The sequence below is a fragment of the Coffea eugenioides genome, chromosome 5 (assembly GCF_003713205.1).
Source record: "Coffea eugenioides isolate CCC68of chromosome 5, Ceug_1.0, whole genome shotgun sequence".
NCBI lineage: Eukaryota > Viridiplantae > Streptophyta > Magnoliopsida > Gentianales > Rubiaceae > Coffea > Coffea eugenioides.
In genome coordinates, this window is record NC_040039.1 from 47,737,218 (window position 1) to 47,756,352 (window position 19,135).

The 19,135-nt window shown below is 36.4% G+C and overlaps 1 protein-coding gene across 1 annotated transcript; it reads right to left on the minus strand.

Annotated features, from left to right (window-relative positions):
• Positions 1-13,022: 13,022 nt before the first annotated feature.
• LOC113770661 (probable beta-1,3-galactosyltransferase 14) lies at positions 13,023-18,245 on the minus strand. The gene is made up of 7 exons (XM_027315191.1): positions 17,656-18,245; positions 16,405-16,557; positions 16,245-16,327; positions 16,023-16,122; positions 14,930-15,043; positions 14,050-14,192; positions 13,023-13,421 (listed from the first exon to the last, which is right to left on the minus strand). Exons 1-7 carry the CDS (start codon positions 18,033-18,035, stop codon positions 13,330-13,332), a joined length of 1,065 nt encoding a protein of 354 aa, XP_027170992.1. The 5' UTR covers positions 18,036-18,245; the 3' UTR covers positions 13,023-13,329.
• Positions 18,246-19,135: the final 890 nt, after the last annotated feature.

A 19,135-nucleotide genomic window follows, 5' to 3' on the forward strand; every position in this document is an offset into this window, starting at 1 on the left:
TTGGTCCTTATCCACGAAATTGGCCGAGAATGAGGTAATACTGCTACTGCTGCTGCTACTATGTTTGGACAGTAGATTATTTGAAAAAATTTTGTGGGATAATATTTGGATTAATCTCTGTTAATTTAATAATATATATATTAACAGATTCAAATGCATGGCATGTCATTTTAATTTAAATTTAAATATCAAATTTCGCACATATAGTATGATGCATTTAGATCATTAGTACGTATGCATTCAAATCGCTAACAAATACACTGATCATGTAAACAAAATTTTACCGATATATAATACATTTATGTGAATGTTCGACAAAAAGTAATAAGAAACATGTTCATGATATTAAGTTTGTTTGGACAATAAATTATTTACATAAATTTATTTGCTCGTATCATGAATATATTTTTTAATTATTTTTTTTAGAATAATTTTTTAATTATATTTTTATTTTACATCTAAAGAATATTATAGTATTTTTTTAAAAAAAATTATCTCAAATAATTTAATATGCAAGCACACTCATCGAGTGGAATGGACTACTTTGATAAATTTGAGAAAAAGTGAGGCAAACATGTCAACCGCGGAGCCATGCAGAGAGAGCTTCATGGCAGCTCATAGCAACGAATCCCGATAGAGGACGAGGGTAATTCAGTCAATTTATTGTCGTGTCTCTCAACAGCACAGCAGAAGCTGGCCATGTGCTAGAGATTGCCGTGCCAGCTGGCCCATTCAGGAAACCCTAGAGTTTTACAGTGGCGTCCAGCTAAGCAGATGACAGAAAAGGCTTAACGACGTTAATTTCGATATGCAGAATCTGGAAGGGTGCAGGAGAATATGCCGTTAAATCTGACGGCCCGTAGTGGGGTAACGATGGTGACGGCAGGGAAGAGTGGCCATCATCCCGTGGTGGCTGTTGCCTGGAATGATGACCGGGCGATCCTCCCCATTCCCGCCAGGTCATCAAGAATCACTGCTGATATCCATCAGATGCTCTCAGGCTCACAGTAAAATAAGTGGGGGTGATTGCCTGAGTCATTGCCACGTAAGAGGCCAAATGCCCGCTCAGTTTTTATCAACTGGATAATTTGGTTGAAGCGATTGAATAAAGTACTAGTATGTGTAAATTGAGATTGACATAGCCCCTCCTGGCTACATTTACTTCCCTGTCCTGAGCCAACTTGCTGATGACATTATGGCAAGGCAAGTAAATGCGTACGGGCTCTAATTGGTTTGGCCTTGGACCTTATTCATTAGTATTGCTTAGGAGAATAAAGTACAACAATCAAATTCAAAGCTAAAACATGCATATTAAGCCAAACAACTACATCTAGCTCTCAATTCACTGAAATAATAAAGAAAACAATGGAGGCAGTCAGATTTGTGCCTTTAGCTCAATATTAATGACCTTGTTTGGCAGGTAAGTTTTTTGCCAAGTTTATAAGTTATCAATTTTTTAAAAATTTTAGTTACAGTAGTAATTTTAAAAAACTTCTCAAAATTTTTAAACTATACGCTTTAAAATATTAAAAAATTTACGTACTTCAAAATTTTTTTAAAAAGCTTTACCAAACGGAGGCCACTTTTAGACAAACATCCAAAAAAATTCAATTACCAAACGGAGGCCACTTTTTTTTAGTAGTTGGTGCCTTCGTAGTCTGTATGTACACTTTCAAAGCGTATAAAGATTTTCGAATGCCTCGCCGGATTTGATACTAATTTAATCTCCTACCTTCGGAATATAGGGTAAAAAAAAAAAAACCCCCTGTGGTAAGTCTAATACACAGAAAAGCCCCCTATGGTTTCAAAATATACAACACGATACCTCATGCTTTGAACTAAATTGTAAAGGTGACGGAATCCGTTAAATTTAACGGAAATGACTTATTGGAACCTAAAAAAAAAATTTTATACTTAATTTTTATCAAATATACCTATTCTACCCCTTAACCCTCAATTCTCTCTATTTAGAGAATAAAACAAATGATTTTTTTGAGCTGTCTTTTGCTTAAATTATATCAGGGTATTTTGGTCATTTTGTCCATTTCCGTTAACTTTAACGGATTCCGTCACCTTTACAATTTAGTTCAAAACATGAGGGATCGTGTTGTATATTTTAAAACCATGGGGGACTTTTCTGTGTATTAGGTTTACCACAGGGGGCTTTTTTGTTTTTTACCCCGGAATATATGTACACTTTCTAAGCTTATAAATATTTTCTATGGTCATTTTCGAATGCCTCGCCATATTCGATATTCATTTAATCTCTTACCTTCGTAATCGATGCACCAAATCCTATTGCTGCAAACATCAATGACATTATTGTTGCACCAACAATTTTCGCCAATTATGAACGTGAAATTTTGGTCTCTCTTTAATAATTAATACTATTTCCCAAGCTGTAGTCAGCATATGTATAACACACACAGGCACTCACCTAAACACTGGCTGATGGACGGACCATTCTCAATAATTCTCAATGCTGAGTTTTGCGTCAATGGAAGGCAAGACTGTCAGTTTTACATTTTTAGCCCACTATTATTATTATGATCAAGAAAGCAATGATGCATCGAATTGAAGGGGTCCACGAGACTCACCAGTTGCTACATACGATGATTGAAAAAGAGCACCCCATGTAAATTGTATAGCGCTCTACCCCATCACGGTGGTGGTTGTCCCATGAAAATCTTGAGGGAAGGAAGAAATCTGCACTTCCTAAACATAGGAACTTCACCAATTACAAAATTGATGATAACAAAGACATAGTCTTATTCACTTTCAACAAATTTCGTGCTTTTCAATTTCATGACCTGTGACATCGCTTGTGCCAAGAAATGTAGCCTTGTTTGTTTGTGGCAGACAAGTTTCTTTTGTCAAGTTTAATTGCTATAAATTTTTTAAAAATTTTAGTTACAGTAAACTCAAAAAAATTTTCAAAATATTCAAAAAAACTAGATTAAAAATTTTTTTAAAAAAACTTCTACCGTAAATTACAGTAAAGTTTTAAACAAATATCAGAAAAATACACTTGTCAAACAGGAACGCTGTTAAATTTTATACTAGTATTATTATATGTCCTGTCTAGTTTGACTAATTCAACATCCTCATAGGATTTCAGAAGCGCTGGCTTGAGTTACAAGTAATATTAAATGGCTGTTCAGCAAGTTTTGCTGGACTTTTCTGTATTTCGTCAAACAATTATTAGTTTATATGTGTCTTCTAGTGGAAGAGCTAGGTGCAAGATGACAAAAGAACATGATTGTAACTCTGACCTGATGACAAAGTTACACTGCAAACCAGAAAAAAGGGTTGAAATTGAGCGTGTGAAATGGATAAATGACAGTAGTGAGTTTTAACCGATCGGATGCCAAACATATGATGGATGGTTTTGTCTTTGTAATTTAGCGGGATTTGTCAATGATACTCACGAGCACCGTCGGTGTGATATTCAAAATTTGGAATTCATGCATGGTAGTAATTCCTTGTTGCTTGCTTTTCTTGAAGCTGGCAATTACTTTGAAGCTTTTTTTTTGGCTTTCCCAGTTACGATTCTGGTGGTCCAGTAATGGGATGGATCACTTCAATTTGAAAATAGAAATGCAGAGCAGAGACATCCAAGACTGAATTCTGCAGAGAGAACATTTTAAGGGAGATTACATGCATGGTTGGTTGCTCTAGTATTTACTGTGACACTTGGGGGGAATCCCTTCAACTCTCAATTTTCATGGATACAGGAATAAAATTCCAGTTTTATAATGGATGTAGTGTGTGTGTGTGTGAATACAATGAATGAATGTAATAGTTTAACTTAACCAACACAGAAGTTTAGAGATATCTTGACTGGGTTTAATCAGGTCACGATAAACTAGATGATGTACATGAATCTGATTAGTTGGTCCTTGAGTAAGCTTGCTCTCTTACATGTTGCTAATAAAGTAAGCAGAAAAACCACTGAACCAAACGCAAGTATTCTATTAAGCCCGATGTATTAAGATCCAAACGTTATCCATGTTATTAATAATAATGACTAATTAAACACTTTTTTTTTTTTGTTTTTGGGGGGGGGGGGGGGGGGCTCTTGTTGCTTCTTGTTTACATCTGGAATCCAATGATTTTGTGTAGGATGAAACTAATAAAAATGTACAAAGTCATGAACTCGTGATTATAACTTGTTTTACACTTCAGATTACATAGCCCTCCATTCTTGATCTTGACTATAGCATTAGTAATAACACCATATATATATATAGTTCTATATATGGTCCCAAATTTCACAGGCTTGGAAATCTTTCCTTCCCGAAACAGGAAATTCTTCAAATATGCAGCATCAGAATCAATTTCTAGTAAGCCTTGTTTGGATTGCGGTTTTCCGTCAGAAAATTACATCGTTTTTTGTAATCACATTTTTCAATTACCTTTTTTCCTCACAAACATCAAATCGCTACAGTAATTTTTCCATGAAAAATCATGGAAAATGCAATCCAAACATGAAGTTTCTGGGGCAAAAAATGAGTCTCATTTTGAGTTACAACAGCTGGACTAAATATTGCAGGTTAAACTCTACGGATCTTATTAGTATCACTTTACACAATGCAAGAGAGGCCTTAAATCCCGACAGAAAAAGAAAAGAAAAGAAAATTAATGTGTTGAACATTGGAGGTTATTAAACTAGTACAACAACATAGGAAAAAATTACTATAAAAGAGAAAAAAAAACTAATAATGGTTGAGGAGGAGATAATAACAATGTTCGAGTCATGGGGTTTCCCGCTGTTACTGCATTATCAATTTAGTGGCATATGTTCATTGTACAAAGGTGGCCAAAGATTAATCTCCATCGGGCGCTGTAAAATCAAATACTATATACAAACTGCACTGCACTGCACTACAATCACTCTACTATGGCCACCTTCTCTTTCCGGATTAAATACTCTAACGTGTTCATGTGAAGTGATCCATAAAATAGAGAGTTTCAAACATGGTCTGTATATAATACAGATAACAACAATTAAAGCTCAATCACTATACACTCACCATAATGCACGACCTCATATATATGTTCGACGAAATTCATTATAAAGATCATTGCATATTATATTGCATAGTTTTTTGGATAATCAGATTGGTTAGTCGTTTCTTGAGTTGTTTGCTAATCGTAATTCACACATAAGTTCTTTTAAAATGCGAATTAAAAATATTCCCTTGATCGGGTTTTAAAGGGTTTTTTTTTTATTATTTAAAAAAAAGCATTTTCCTTTCGAATTCCGACCAATGATAGGGGAGGAGGGCTAACACGACGATGTGATTAATGGCGATCACATTCACATAGGAACATGGATGACAAATTAATTACTCCCAACCTTCTCTTTCTTACAGAAATGCGACGATGATGGTGTTGACACTTCAACAATGTGATGGCATCGTCTCAAACTCATCGTCTTATGGCAAATGGACGATTGACATTTTTAATTTATGTGAAAGACTCTAGTTTGTTTGGATAATAGTTTATTTGGATGATTTATTTGAGATAATTATTGTAACACTTTTTGTGATGTGATATATGTGAGATAAAAAGGTGATTGGGAAGATAAAAAGGTGGTTGAAATTTGTGAAGTAAATTTTTAATTTTGAAATCAAGCCAATCCAAACAAACCATGTGTGAAAGTGGAAACCATTTAAATATATTGGTCTGGATAGAAGAAATCTATCATTATTGTCATTGCCTAGGAATGGTACGGTGTATTTTCTTCATGATTAGGGGTCATATTCTCCTTTTTCTACCGTGCCTCAAGACGAAGCGCTTCTTTTCCCGTCGATTCTTCGCTGCAATTACTCTGATCCATCCCGTGAAAAATCGAAAATGATTTATTTATCAATAGCCCTCCTCAGATGCAAACTTCTTTATAAAAACATGAAGACTGTCATTTTTATTAGAAATCTTAACGATTAAAATGGGGGTATTTTTGTCAATTGTAACTATTTAACGGTCCATTCGTTAGGGTAAACTGGCGGAGGGGATAAAATGAGAAAAATAAAAATAAAACGTTAGAGGGTAAACTGCAAAATACACCAAATCTTACGGGGACTTCTTGTGATTAACCCAAATTATGACGGGGGATTGTACAATAATATGATATTAGATTCTGAGATGAAAAACCAGATCAATCATGCCATCATCTTCTCTTTTTTGTTCTTTCCCTATGTACTTGAACAAGTCCTCCATAGTCAGACAGTGTAGGGAATTGTCAAAGAAAAAGAAGAGGACAGCCATAGGTATAAAGCATAAAACCTACGTACATATGTTTGCCAGCGATACTGCCAAGGATATTTGATGCAAGCTAAGGCGGCATTCCATCAAATTTAGCCAAGCAATATGAGGACATAGGCCATATCGTGATCTTCAACATGCTGGCATTTTGTCGCCACTGTTGTAATTCCATGAAATAATACTACTGATTAGGCTACTCTATAGCATTCCGTGGACAGTAAATTAGACTTTGGATTAGTCTAAATTGCAGTCGAACTAATCATAGCAACAAATTAAGAGGGGGGGGAGGGGGGAGGATAATTCATCAATTAGGCAAAGCTGGCGCATTTACTCTTCATGTCCCTACAACCTTACAATTGAAACTGCAAGTAGAAGAATGGAATGTGGAGGAGGTGCAGACTTCTGAACTATACTACTACATTAGCGGCAAAACGTGATCAACTACACGGGGCTATTGGTCTACTAATTTCGACTGTTTAATCTGGCCCGTGCCTCTTTAAAAGTTGTTTGTTTTGTAATGCCTTGATGTAACAAGGCCTCGGAATTCTTTTCATCATGTTACCATAACCTTGAAAAACCTCCATATGAGAGGTCAAGACTCAAACTCAAGATTGATGTAAACGTGAAGGACAAAGGGACAATCATGTTTCAAAAAAAAAAAAAGTGAAAAAGGGCTTCAGATTTCCTTTTTTTCTTTCTTTTTTGATGACCAAGAATGCCATTCTTTTTTCCCTTTTACTCCAGAAGAATTGGACTAATCAATCCCTTAAACTGGCACGAGATTAGTCAAGAATTTGTAGTGATGGAAACTATTGATAAAAACAATTACCCAAGGTTCTTCCTTTATTTTATTATTATGTTTTATCTCTTTTGGTTCAAGAGAGACTCTATCCTACACATGGCTCCGTTTGGATTAACTGTTTTTGGGGGTGTTTTTGAAAAATTTTACTGTAACAGAGTTTTTATAGTATATTTTGGGATATTTTTAGAAAATATTTTGGGATATTTAAGAGTAGAAGAGTTTTTATAATATATTTTGGGATATTTTTTAAACATTAAAAAAAATTTTGACTACTTTTTAGAGTACTTTTTAAAAATTTTAATAGTATTTGAAAGACTAATTTTTGAAAAACTCTTGAATCCAAAAAGAGGAAATTTAGTAATTGCTACTACTTAATTAATGTCCCTATCAGCTTCTTCTGGATTTTAGGACAGTTCTCTCTTTATTTATTGAGGGTAGGAAGAATATTGGTGTGCATAATTAGTTAATCAGCCCACATTGCCTGCTGCTAGCCTGTTTCCACTTTATGCATCACTCGTACGAATTACATTCTGAAAAAGGACTTCCAAATCAGCTTTTTAAAGGAAACCTTAATCTTAGCTATAGCCCACAGATTAAGAGAAGTTTAAAACCACCAAAGCTAATCCATCTTAGCAGCCAGTGCGTTGATTATGAGAAGTTTGAAACATAAGACGTCCCCAAAACGGCACAGTTTCAGCTAAACAGTTGAAAGTTCCGAAAGTCTGACCTGCCATGTGAGCAACGTAAAAGGGCACTGAAGCAACTTATTAGAATGTCTCGAGGGTTACAACGTCAGAGGGTGTAAGAATGTACGGATCATTTTTATTAAGAATTTTCAAGGATTTTTTTTGCAGACCCAACAATCATGGGCTTACAACCCACCATGTATTGTTCGTCACATGAGAGAGAGAGAAATTGATACATTTTTGGAGTTGGAACTTCAAAGATGGAAAGGGTGACGAATTTTCTCCTTCGCATCTGCACTGCAGTAAAAATTTGTCCTCAAACGTGCGGGTCAGTGCTCAATATTTTAATCTAATTTGCTGGTAGTGTTCCTTGTTCTGTTTAATCTTTCCAAACTAGCAACGTGAGTGTACAAACTATAAACCATCAGGCCAATGCCAACAGGAGAATTTAAGTCCCTGTTGGGGTGCTGGTTGGAATATCAGATTCTCTTGCTAGCATCATCAGACAACAACAGGCATTCCCGACTTCTCAAACCCAACAAGTGAAATGTTGCTAAACAATAATGTAGAAATGTGTAATATATCAAGCTTCATTTAATATATTGGATTTCATTTGTGTCTTGTTCTCATGATGAATTGTAAGCTTGCGATTCAATGCGTCCCAAATTTTGATACCATATAGACAAGGCAATAATTATGAGGTCGAACATTGAGCTACACATTCAAAGCGAGAAGAAGGAAATGGAGGTCCAAACGAACGGCCTGAAAGAAATAATGAAGCAGCAGCAAAACAAGACATGGGTAGCAAATGGGCAAATCCAGATTGAGGGCTGAATCTTTTTAACTCGTACTACTACTGCTTCTTAAGGCAAGCGTTAAGTGGATAGGAAGAAGAGGAGTTTGTCACTGCGCTGCGACGGCACGTGATGACCACATGGAAATGGAAGCATGATTTCTTTTGGATGGGGGGGGGAGGGGGGGCTGCTATTTTCAGCAGTACTACCCCTGTGTAATGTGGAATCCTTTTCAAAAGCTCGTGTCAATGTGCAGCAGACAACTCTTTCTTTTTTGTTTTCTGATGTTTCTAACCTTATCTTTCTTGTATCTAAGAACATGCTGCCTTTGTATTTCTTTCCATCCATCTTTTTCTTCAATACATGCCTCCAATCAATTAAGGTCCCCATTTTGCCAAATCTAATGTGCTGAGCAGCCAGCAGAGCTCACATTGTATGTTCATTATTCGTTGTTCCTAATGTGCAATTTTCTAACCTTAAAATAGTGGCAATTGCTTTTGACAGATGGAGATATTTACGTTCCTGATTCAACAAATTTACACGAATCACTACGATTCTGAACTCTGAACTATGTAGATGTAGTCACTAGAGCACTAGTTATCTTTGAAGTGTGGACCAAAAGCAAATAGGCAAGCAAAGATGGGAAACATGGTAGATTCTTCTGACTAACTTCTTTCCTCTATCCATTGCTCGAAAATATATTGTTGTCCAGCGCATTTGCTTCCCTTGCTAGCGAACACAAAGCAATTGTGGAGGAATTTTAATTATTTTCATCTGTCACCATGCACGAATTGTCTCACAAGAACCTTGTTTCACATAATCTCAAGTTAATTCAAGAATTTATGTTGTAGTTTTTTTTATTATTATTGTAATCTTGTATTCCTATACAAGAAAATTACATGGTGATATCATGTATTTGCCATTTACTTATCCAGCATGTTCTCCCTTGACAGTATTCATATGCTTAAAAATGGATACCAAGAAAAAAATTTGTATTGATCAAGATAGAGGGCTCAAGATTACTATAATGTCTGCACACCTTGAAATTGTATCAACTTCCCAAGAAGCTACAATGTTTATTAGACATTGGAAACAGTGAACTTTGAGTGTGGGCTGTCGAAGCCTATCATTTTTATGGAAACTGAAAGGCCATGTGAAAAATCCCAATAGGGATGCTGCAACTTAGAATGTCCCAAAGAGGTGTGAAGCTTAAAAGGGTTAATAGTACGGGTCGCAAAATTCTAAGGAAAAACCAGACAAGATGGATCATATTTGTCAGGGAGTTATTGTTCCACCTTTCCTCCTTCGAGATGCTTTAATGGATTTATTGCCATTTTTCGAAAAGAAAACGTAAAGTACATCATCTTTATACTGGTTTGCTTCTATTTGATTTTTTTTTTTGCGAAGATCTTTTTAACGTGTTCTCTAATCATTTATTCACAATTAATCATCTGAGTTATGAGTCTAACCAGATGTTTTATTTATACCGAATTTTTACATTATAGTCGAACAACCTACAAGATTCTCGACTTTTTAAGTTTTTAAAACCTAAGGGAATCACACTTTCTTATTTTTTATTTCAGCAAATGTTCCCCTCTTCCTCTTCCATTATTTCTCTTTTCATGCTGTTTCATTTTCTTCTGGCACCTTTAGCTAAAATCTGACGAACTTAATTGTTTAGCATGATTCACATGCGCATTCTTATGATGCCAGGGTGGCAAGTTATCCCAAGCCTAGGAGTAGGAGAGCATTGGATTCCCCAGAGAGACAGAGGGAAGTGAATGACTTTTCCAAGCATTTTTTTTTTAATATAATGCTGTAAACAAGAGTACATATAACTTTCCGAGCCTTCCTCATTTGTGGGCTGTAATGAATATGTTGTCCTTTGCAGATTTAGCATGTTAAGTCACAGTTTGTCATCCAATCAATAATTTTCTTTTACTACACTGCATAATATCTGAATGTTTGTTTCTGTGTTGAGATGCCTTCTCTAAAACCTTTCTTTATACATTCGACATGAATTTTCAGTCTCTGAACAAATGTGTTGATTACATTCATCAATTGTGCTTTCATATGTGTAGTTGGCAGAGATCAGACACCCAAATTGAGGAGGTCAGAGACCTACTACTATTGGGATTTGGGGCAAGAAAAAACTGTACCATTGTGTATGGGCCTCTTCTTGTATTTGAACTCACAGCAAAGACCTATCAGAACTCAGAACCCCACCCTGTATCTATCTGATTAACTCCTTGCATATGTTTCTAGGCGAAGCAATATATTTAGTGTCTAACTATTCCAATTACTGTGTTTACTTTTAATGAACAGTCCATTTCCGAGCACAAAGCTCCTAGCAAAAAAAAAAGAGTAATGTCGTATCATGTTAGTCGAGTTTACATATTGCTCTTTGGTGATTACAAAGAGGCCTGCCCATTTCATGGCCGAGGCATGTCACTAACACATTAGACGACTTGCAGAAAATCATCCTGTCAATGGAGTTTTAGCTCCAGTGGGACTCAATTAGAGTTTCTAATATTATTGAGTTGAGTAGCCCTTCGAACTTCGATCCTGGTGCCCATATCAAATTGACAAACTCCAATAAACAGCAGTGTGCCTTGAGCATCTACTCTTTATGTGTCTTTTGTTTTTCTTAGTGGGATTACTATTTTTGAGTTGAAACTTGAGAGAGATGAAACTAGATACACAAACACGTGAAGCCCATTTGATGATTGATCCGTGTAAGCCATCCATGGTCTTTGAACTGTGGACACGATCTTTGACACCCCAATCGTCTCATTTCTCAAAGAGGAATAGGAATATATCTCGAGGGGCTAAGCAAACAGCAGAGACCAGACTGGAGTTTTGCATTGCACCAGATGTAGAAATAAAGGTGATCGCAATGCATGAACGTACCCCAGCAGATAGCCATATGGCCATACCTTCGTTTCAAATGCCTCATAAGTAGCCATAATTGTGAGATACTTCTGCGGATTAGGTCAATCATGGACCACTCAAATAAAAGACTATGGTGTTGAAAGGGAAGGAAGAGAGAAAAATTGATACAGAATAGGCCAAATATTACAATGAAGCTCCTTGCTTTTATGGACGGACAGGCCATATGTCATCCAATATGAGGTGGAGAATTGCTTTTTTAGCTGCAAATTAGTAATCAAATGGGGTATTCTACCAAGAAACCATTAATCCAATCCCAGCCGGTGGAAGGCACTTCCTTTGAAAGTAAAGTTTTGCATCCTCCCTTCTATTTATTCTATGGAGTGAACTAGTCAATGTTTTCGCACGCTATCAATAGCTTGTTTGGACACTTTTAACTCTTACCCATGATCATTCAAAGAAAATTGTGCAGGTATTTTCTTTGACAGCAGTATTGCTAATATTGGTATGAACCATATGTGTGAATAATTTTGTCTTCCCGTTTTCTCAAAGCTTTCTAAAAGAATTAAAGCTTATCTGCTATTCGTTTACTGTTGGGACTGCTTTCATCTTCTTCTGATTCAGTTTACTTGTGAGGCTTCGACCGATGAAGAGGGACTCCTGCAGGCTGCAGCACATCACAAATTTATTTATCAATCAGAGTTTAAGAATGTAGCTCCAGCTTGCCAGGTTTAGACATAACTACATCAGCAAAGAAATGGCAGTACAACGCAGCGACTAATCCAAATTTCCTGCATTTAGTTAAAACTAGGAAATACCAGATTAAGGTACAAGCGGAATGCAGAGTCTAACACTGTAATTCTAGTGAATGCGTTTTTTCAGTTTTGGTCAGAAAAGAGATTCGACACCACTGTAAGGATGAAATGAGCATTTTAGACTATTCAGCTATAACAAACTACCTAAGCTTCCAACATATAAATAGTTCCTCGCGAATCAAAGGCATTGATGCTAATAAAATAGATTCTTACTAGTTCAATCGAATCAAGAAGGCCACAGCACATACCTTAAAGATGCATTTATACATGACGCAAAGCAAAACTAACATCTTACAGAAGAACCAAATATGGAAGAGCCATACAATTAATGACCCTACGAAACCCGATACATTCCTTACCCTTCTCCCCACATTCCCTCAACCCCATTTTACAAGCCAATCCGAACCCGTCAACAAATCAAGCAGCTTCTCGCTTTCCTCATTTTTACAAAAAAAAAAAACAGCCCCCTCTTTATTTCCCTGCCCACATGTCAAAAATCCTCCTTGGCCGTTCTTCAATAATTGTCTTCGAAAGTCATCTCCATTGACACATTCTACAATTTATTAAGGCGGTAATGGTTATAGTGCTAAATTCTCCCAATTTACAAAGAATATCTGACAAGAATGGATGTACGAAATTTAAGAAGTTAATAATATATGCAACGATTACAACTTTAGCGATCTTATAGAAGAACAAATATGATAGCGCCGAGTATAAACTCATTTGCATTAGGAACATACATAAGCAGTCATTCATCATTGCAGAGAGGTTCTCTAACTCCACTTGTATAGACAGTCAGCTGAAGTTGTGCCTGCTAAGAAATGAGTACAATCATGATCTTCTAAATGGTCACATATGGTACAGAGAATGCGTGTATGTATTACATGGGAAGCAATCAAGGAATGAAATTTCTACATTAACAACATGGTGACCAATTGGTTAATGAATGCTGTTCATATGCTATGATTTATGTAAAAAACTGCTCGTTGCTGTCAAAATTTTGTAAGAAGATCGCAAAAATGGATTCCTTTGCTCAGACTTTCAGCAGTCTAACGAATCTGAACAGTGCAAAGGTGCTAATCATCTTCATCAGATGACAAAGTAGGGCTCTTCGAACAAATTTCCTCTGCATGGAGTTCCAATAACTTCTTCTCGGGCTCACAGAGTCCTGAAAGATGATGGCCATATACATCATGATTTAGCTGAAGTACATGAGGTCTATTTTTTGATGTAAAGGATGAGAGAGAGAGAGAGGGAGAGAGAGAGAATGAAAATTCCTAGCTATCCATTTTAATCAAATGTCAAATGGATTTGAACTATTTAGACCACCTCGGAAAGATTTGAGACATGCTCTAAGAAGCCAATCTAACAAATGCCAAATAGCAAGCAAGAGCAAAGATTTCCACTCCCACTCAGAAGAGCACGTAGATTTCCAAACTTCAAAAGAAAAGTAGCAAACTTCTGTCCTAAAAGAATTCCTTGGAAATCCTGTGTTCTGTGCAATGCCCAAAGCTCATCCTCTCACACATAATTTGCCTGACACAAAGGTATGATCTAATCTATCCTTAGACAATGCCAGATAAAAGAATTTTGAATTCCCTAAGGTGAAAAAACCAGCAGAAGAGCACTTAAATTTATCATGCACTATGCAATAGAAAGATGATACAATTATCTAGAACTTTTAGTCTATCGCCCTAAAGCATGTTTATATCCGCATAATATGCTATCTGAGAACTAGTTTGATTATGTACCACTAATAACCTGAAAGCAGTGCTTTAAAAATTTTAAAGACTAACCGGAACACTTGGGAATATCCCACACGGCTATGGATGAGGAAGTACACTCTGGTTGACATAGTAGCTTATTGTTCTCATGGTTGACATTCATTGCGAGCATCCAAGCACCAATTGTAACATCCTCATTGCTGAACATCCGAAAACTGTAAATTACAAGCAAAAGTAAAAAATGGAATGCACTCTGGATTAGAAATGAACTAGTCTGGAAATAAAATTTTACTTTTGTAGCAAGCCAGAGTGAGGAGATGCTGAAAAAAAAATAATAGGGGACAAACAATTATTCCATAAAAACTAAATCCATTGTTCTACCCTTAACAATTTCACTTCTTAGAGAAACAAAAAGCATATGCAAAGATGAAAAAAAGCTCTTTGTTTGCGCGTTACTCCGTGTAAGTTTGTATGGCACCAGTGCTACAGTCTCCAGGATTTTGTTGAATAACTTGATTACACTTTTTTTGGAATATAGCTTGGATGCCAAAGTTAGTAAGCCTTTATTCCCCTTCCATTTTAGCCACATTTTAGTTCCTAAATGAACCTTGGTAACTCAAAATTGGGAGATCGAAAAAAAAATGAAAAATAACCTCCAGAGACTACAAGGTCTACGAAGGATTAGATGTATTCAATCCTACTGCTGCTTAGACTAAGGTTGATAAGGACAACATAATATGCCTGACAAGCTTTGTTAGGTAGATTTATAGAATTTGGCAATTTGTTGTTTCTTGTTTCATAGGTCAATTTAAATGCAAAGCTACATTTAGCCATCAAACATATGTAGTAATGCAATTGGATTATTTTTCTATTACTGATATGAGAGTCCTTTTCAGCTGAAGAACAAAAAGAGAAAATGCACGCTGTTATAATGGGCACAAAAGCAGCTTGCCTGTTGTTTCTCAGAGCAACCAAACTGGCAACAACATCTGCAGATAGAGCATAAAGTGGACCATAAGCATGGAGAAAGTATTCCTTTCCAAGCAGATGTCCTAGAGGCTCGTACCTGCATTAGAGAAATATTTGGCATCCTTGAACTAAAAATGTAAGAAAATACAAAGCTAAAACTCAGTTTTGATTTTGGTCACTCACACCCTTCCATAATTCGTTTCACACAAGAAAATTTCTTTTTTCCCACAAAGGAACAGAAGCTAAATTGCTACAACAGCCTAATATTACTGAAAATGATAGCCGCAATACTCTGGACTGGTGAGGAGCAGAATAACGTATGACCTTGCAGATGATTATGCACCTAGGTTGAGAACAGCACAACTACAACTTGAGTAATAGGAACATAATCCCTCAACAGAAAGAAGAGAAGACAAAAGAAAAGCCATAAAATACTGTTAGGTTCAAGAAGTAAACAAAGATATAGACTTACACCTCACTTGCAGAAAGTGAATTTAATTCACTTTCAGTTCTATTCATCTCAGTGGTGGAATTGGGGCAGACATCAGGAAGCAAACCTGATTTCTGGTTATTTTGTTTTATTATTTCAATTGTAGCAAAGGAAATCTGAGTATTCAACTGGCTAACAGAGGAATGGTGGAAGGTCTAAATGATTTTATAAATTTTGTCGCTATGGTCTATATAGGAAGTGCATGCTGGAATTGATCGCTTGGTTGCATTATTCTGAATGCATCTTAAGGTTGGGTAGCTCCACTCCCCTTGACACTCCTATGCCATTTCATATAAGATGCAATATCAGTCATATATAAGATGCGCTTTTCATTTCTAACAAGCAAGATGCCAACAAGATGTAACATTAATCATATATAGCAATACTGTCAACATAAGCCAGGTCTCAACCTATGTGCAACTAGAAGGTTTTCTTGATTGACTTTTATAATCTTAGTTTTTTATTTTCTAATTCTGTTTGACTTATTTTAACGAGGCAGACATGTTATTCTGTGATTCAAAAAAGAAAAAGAAAGCACAAAATAAATGGCAACTCGAGATACAATGATCAAAATGCAAAGACTAACCATTTGAGCTTGGGATCAGTAAAAACTGGGCCTTTCTTCATGCATCCAAGATATGTTTGAGAATGAGAACGCTCTTTAACCAAGAGAAGAGAGAGACGATCTGTTTAACGAAAAGAAATGAGATTGCATAAAAATAGAAAAAGAAAATAAGTAATCAAATTGCTGCAAATTGAAATAGAAGTGTAAAAACCAAGGTACAAACAAGCTGTCAAAGCCACTGACCTGGTCTCAGATATATGTCATCATCTGCCTTAACATAAAAGTCAGCATCATAAAGAGCATAAGCAGCTTTGAAGAAAGCTAGCCTGTAATAGAGTCACACGTCAATGTAAATATCACCTGATAAAACCAGTGATTAGATTTATAATCAGTCAGCACTAACGTTTTGTATGGGAGCTTACTATACTCCTCTTCAATATCCAATAGCATGAAATCGTCATATTCGGCTACCTCCCTCCTAAGCTCTGACATCTTTGATTTATCACTAGTCCTACCAATAACAAATCTAAATACCAAGCCAGTAGCTTCCTCCAACCTGCAGTTTTAACAAGAAACATCTCATGCACATGGACAGAATATCAAATGATTGGACTGAGTATTTGTACCCCATAACACATGGAAAATGGACTAATGCAAGTAATATACAGTATTAATATAAACGGAAGAGCAGACATTAACATTCCAGAACCACAGTAATTCATCTACTGATACGAATGTCTGTGCAACTGCTGCAGTTAAGTGGCAATCACAGACCTAAATGTTAGTCTGGTATCTTACAAGCATTCAATAAGTCTCACTAAAGAGATACTCTGCAGAACAATTTCATGACGCTTCACCAACTCAAAAAGGAGATTGCAACAAACAAACTTCTCAAGGCCTACGGTTTGTTGCATTCCAAGTCTACTCATACACCAAGTACACGAACCTCCTTAAGCAGCACAAAATCTTTTAGCTGCATGACTTGTTTGATTCAAATATAGAAATATTTACAACTCTAAACATCTTCTCTCACATGAAATGTAGGTTTTCATAGTTTCATAACAAGTTTGCCACCTGATTAGACAACCTGCAATCTAAAGATCTCCGAAAACACCAGAAAAATACAAGAACAAATCACTCCCGTGACCCCGAACATAAAGCCATGCAACTTTCATAAGACAAAACTAATAATGTCAAGACAGCTAACACCACCATCTATCGTCCACTTGACATAGACATTTGAAAGGGGGGTTTTGTGTGTGCGTGTGTGTGTGTGTTGGGGGGGGGGGCAGAAATACACACCTACACAAAAGAAAGGAGAAAACAGAATAACAATAACAAAAATGGAAAGCACGTAATTTCCTTTCAATCCAAGTAAGTGAAGCTTAAATCTGGTACAAATAACTCTTTAAGAGACTAAATACTGCATCAAGACCAATTTTTCCCATCAATCTACGATATCAGATCTCCATAGTCGAATACAATAAAGGAAGATGCTTACTGCATACAACAGCTATACCATAAGCAAAATCATGAGCATTATCAAGGCCTACTTAACTACATATTGATGCAACAAAAACTGGTGCAAGCAAAAACAAGATCTTACTACCACAAAAACTATTTGATTAAAGAAATGTTAAAGAATTTACTATACCGTTGAAGACCTTGAGGATCAGAGGGAAACCAAGTCTGGCGCAAAGCCCGGCGACGACCAGCGGATCCAAACCCGGTTTGAATTCCCACAAAGCCCGTGACTTTATACCTCTTTTGCCCTCGCACTGAATTCCCGTTAGCTCCATTATCACCATCACTACTGCTGCTGAAACTATTACCGCTATTTGTTCTATCCCAAACAACAGAAACTGAAATGGGCTTGGCGTATTTACAGCTATATCCCAATCCCTGCTTGGAAACTACAAGAAAACCCAAGAAAAATCCGGCCAGGCCTACTAGAAGACACAGGATCAGGACCGTTGATCTCCTGGATTTGGACGATGAAGGTCTGGCAGGAAAGAATTTTGGAGATGAAGGCATAGCTAAAATATGGGTTTTCTGGTTTCTGACAAATTTTCAGTTATTAGACATGGGAGTGCCCAAGTTTTGTGGTAGGTTTTTTAGGTCGTCGAGTCGAGCGAGGTAAGCTTGCTTAAGGATGTTGTCTTTTGTAGGCATAACAGTCGAGAGATGCATGGCATGGTTTTCTTCCTTTACTCAATTCAGTTTCTGAAACCATTTTTCGTTCAATTCAATTTCTTCAACTCTTTTTTTTTTCCCTCTTCAAAGAGATAATAAAGCGCTCCGAGTCACTTCACTAATTGAAAACGTTTTTTCGTTTTAACTGTTAATTATATTGGCTTTTCTTTGTTTTCCTGCTGTGGAAAGCCCAATTAGTAAATTACGATAAGATGAAGATAATCCACTCCATCCAACAGCCTTTTATTTCTGGACCTGAATATCCATTGAGGGAAAAGTGTTGTCCAACATGTCTCAACAAATATTCAGAGAATTTTGATCTCTAATCTGTAGCACTACTACACTTTCATATGGCTGAAAATGCCAATATGTCATCTCCACTTTAAAGAGAGCATTAAGATTGCTAATTACCCAACCCACTTCTTGCATCTCGTTTCTTGGTCCAATGTTAGCATTACCCCCACGAACAAACGGAACTCTTATAATAAATAGTACTAATAATTTGAGATTGATTTGTTACTGAGTACGATATTAATGAACGCAAGCTCGTACCATATTTGAATGAGATGAGAGTTAGCATTTAATTTAAGTATCAAATTGAATTTGAACTTGTACACATTTCAGCTCGTTTATATTAGCATAATTTTTTTATATTTGTTAATATTTTATATACTAGTAATATTTTACTTTAGTTATTTTATTATATAAATGTTATATATTTGTTATTGACAATTTATATTGAGAATAAAAAATTTAAATAAAATTTCGAGTCATCAAATCGAAATCAAGCTTATAGACTATTATATCGGCCCCTCCTGGGCAGCTCATCTCGCAGCGCACGCCTCCTTAGGAGCGCTTGCCAGGGGTTCGAGTCGTGCAGGGTTACCGTGCTTGGGGGGATGGGGCCTCTCCTCCGTGCTTGGGGGGATTAGTCGGGCCGC

Excerpts from the sequence above, each read along its gene's own strand:
- LOC113770661 (XM_027315191.1), bottom strand. The coding sequence starts at position 18,035 with ATGCCTTCATCTCCAAAATTCTTTCCTGCCAGACCTTCATCGTCCAAA. Across the intron at positions 16,328-16,404 it reads AGTAAGCTCCCATACAAAAC|GCTAGCTTTCTTCAAAGCTG; the intron begins GTTAGTGCTGAC and ends ACTCTATTACAG. Across the intron at positions 13,422-14,049 it reads GGATATTCCCAAGTGTTCCG|GACTCTGTGAGCCCGAGAAG; the intron begins GTTAGTCTTTAA and ends ATCATCTTTCAG.